The sequence below is a fragment of the Alosa pseudoharengus genome, unplaced genomic scaffold (assembly GCF_046254945.1).
Source record: "Alosa pseudoharengus isolate Yale_2024_CS ecotype anadromous, Long Island Sound unplaced genomic scaffold, YU_APseudo_1.1 YU_APseudo_1.1_scf_12, whole genome shotgun sequence".
Taxonomy (NCBI): Eukaryota; Metazoa; Chordata; class Actinopteri; order Clupeiformes; family Clupeidae; genus Alosa; species Alosa pseudoharengus.
In genome coordinates, this window is record NW_027468587.1 from 14,212,699 (window position 1) to 14,215,198 (window position 2,500).

The 2,500-nt window shown below is 42.2% G+C and overlaps 1 protein-coding gene across 2 annotated transcripts in view; it reads right to left on the reverse strand.

The window, feature by feature from the left end:
* usp45 (ubiquitin specific peptidase 45) overlaps nt 1–2,500 on the reverse strand; it is a 28,944-nt gene that overhangs the window by 13,857 nt on the left and 12,587 nt on the right. For both annotated transcript variants that reach the window (XM_076280200.1, XM_076280199.1), the window contains exons 7-8: nt 1,864–1,959; nt 186–316 (exon numbers count right to left, since the gene is read on the reverse strand). In XM_076280200.1, coding sequence (XP_076136315.1) covers nt 186–316; nt 1,864–1,959 — 227 coding nt within the window. The remainder of the gene's footprint in view (nt 1–185; nt 317–1,863; nt 1,960–2,500) is intronic.

Below are 2,500 nucleotides of genomic sequence, written 5' to 3' on the forward strand. Positions count from 1 at the left end.
TTTTTCACTTCACACACTGTGTGTGTGTTCACACTGGTGGCAGTCTATAGAAAGCCTTCTCATAATCCCTACACTCAAAATACACAATACACACACACACACACACACACACACACACACACACACACACACACACACACACACACACACACACACACACACACACACACACACACACATCTTACTTCTGGCAGAGCTGGTTGAAGAGGACTTTGGGCGAGATGGTTCCTTTCCCGGCCTCCTTCATGCTGTGGAGGAAGAGGAACATGGCCGAGGTGAGGGGTTCAGGGCTGGACAGGGTGATCGTCAGCGCCCCCTACAGATACCGAAGTACACAGCAACACACATCATCATTACAACAAGCACTACTACACCGGACACAACACAGCACACACATACCGTTTCTCAATGGAACACAACACAAAGTCACAATAACACATGAGACATTCATCCTCCTGTTGATCAGCTCCACACAACAGTGTTTGAACCTGCTGCTATTGTTAATGTAATTAGTGTCCACACGGACCCGGTTGGGTGTTGCATTAGGGAATCAGCACGTTATGATAAAGAAGGATTGATGCGTTTGTTAAAATTGTTATTATCGGGCAAACAAGATATTCTCGTCGGAGTGAAGATGTGAGGAGCAGAATATAATACAACCCCAAATGGGAAAAAGTTGGGACGTTGTGTAAAATCTGAATAAACAGAGAATGTAAAAATCCGCAAATCTCTTAAACTCATATTTAGTTGCAAAAAGGAAACAGACAACATATCAAATGTTGAAAATGACAAATTTGACTATTTAATGGAAAATATATGTTACCGGTAATTTTGAATTTGATATCAGCAACATGTTTCAAAAAAAGTTGGGACGGGGGTAACAAAATGCTGGAAAAGTTGTGTAATGATAAAGAAAACAAAAGGAGGAATATTTCATAACTAATTAGGGTTACTGGCAACACGATTGGGTATGAAAAAGAGCATCCTAGAGAGGCAGGGTCTCTTAGAAGTAAAGATGTAAGGGTATTCATCACTCTCTGTAAACTTGTGTGGACAAATGATTGAACAATGTCATTTCAATGCTTCTTAACATGAAATTGTAAAGTATTTGGGGAGTTCATCATCTACAGTACATAATATCATTAAATTATTCAAAGGATCCAGAGAAATCTTTGCAAACTAGGGATACAGCTGAAAAACAATATTGGATGGCCGTGGTCTTTTGGACCCCAGATGGCACTGCATTAACACCAGTCCTTAGGTGCATCATGGAATGAAAAACATGATTAAGAATACCTTATACTATTGAGCAACTGCAATCCTATACCAGGCAGGAATGGGACAACATTTAATTCTCAAAACTCTAGCAACTGGTTTCCTCAGTTCCTAAACATTTACAGAATGTTGTTAAATGAAGGGGTGAAACAGAACAGTGCAGTGTTTCCCATACATTGACTAATATGTGGCAGGCCGCCACACAATAGTGTTCTATGTTGTACTATTAAAATGAGATAAAATCCTTTGATTAAGCTGCACTTTTTTCGCACGCAATTTTTCCTTCCCCCGCCCCGCTCTCTCTCATAACGGACCCACTGCCCCTCCTCTGCATACATTTAACAAAACATTAACATTATTGTTTAAGGATTGTTGTTGCCACATAGAAGCATTGTATAGGAGAATTGCTATTAAACCTGCCAGTTGATAGATAGATGAGGTGAATGTGGTGGTGCATCCTTGTTTGTGTGGAGGAATGTGTGTGTGGGAGTTCAGAACTACTCCCAACATATACAGAAACTGTAGCTATCACCGGGACGGGAAACACAGCGGATGAATTGTGGCAGCAGCACGTACAGTACCACGTACCAAGTTGGACTCTCCAGAGGTGGCGATCTTCAGCTTGTGACCCTTCTCCTTCACCTCCTGAATCAATTCATTCAGCATGTGGGTCTGTGACAGATTCTGACGAGAGTGAGAGGGAAAGAACGAACACACACACACACACACACACACACACACACACACACACACACACACACACACACACACACACACACACACACACACACACACACACACACACACACACACACACACACACACACACACACACACACACACACACACACACACACACACGTGAAATCTTCACATCTGGTTGAATGGGGGCTGCCGTCAGACTAGTATTACAGAAGAACCCTGAACCCTTGACCCTGAATGCATACATCTCACAACATCTATTCTGATCTATTACTTGATTGACTCTGTTCAACCCTGTACCTCCTTACTAACTTTTTTGATACCTTTGCTCTCTGGTCTCTACCAGAGGGTGTAACCCCTGCTTCAGAAAGTAAAAGTCCTAGCACATATAGTATAAAATGTATGCAACACAGGTAAACTCACTGATCAACTGATCTACCTGGCTGAGGAGTTGTGCTAACGCGTTTCCCAAAACCGTCGTTGCTAGCAACTTTGTTGGTTGCAATGCTGTTTCCCATTGCCA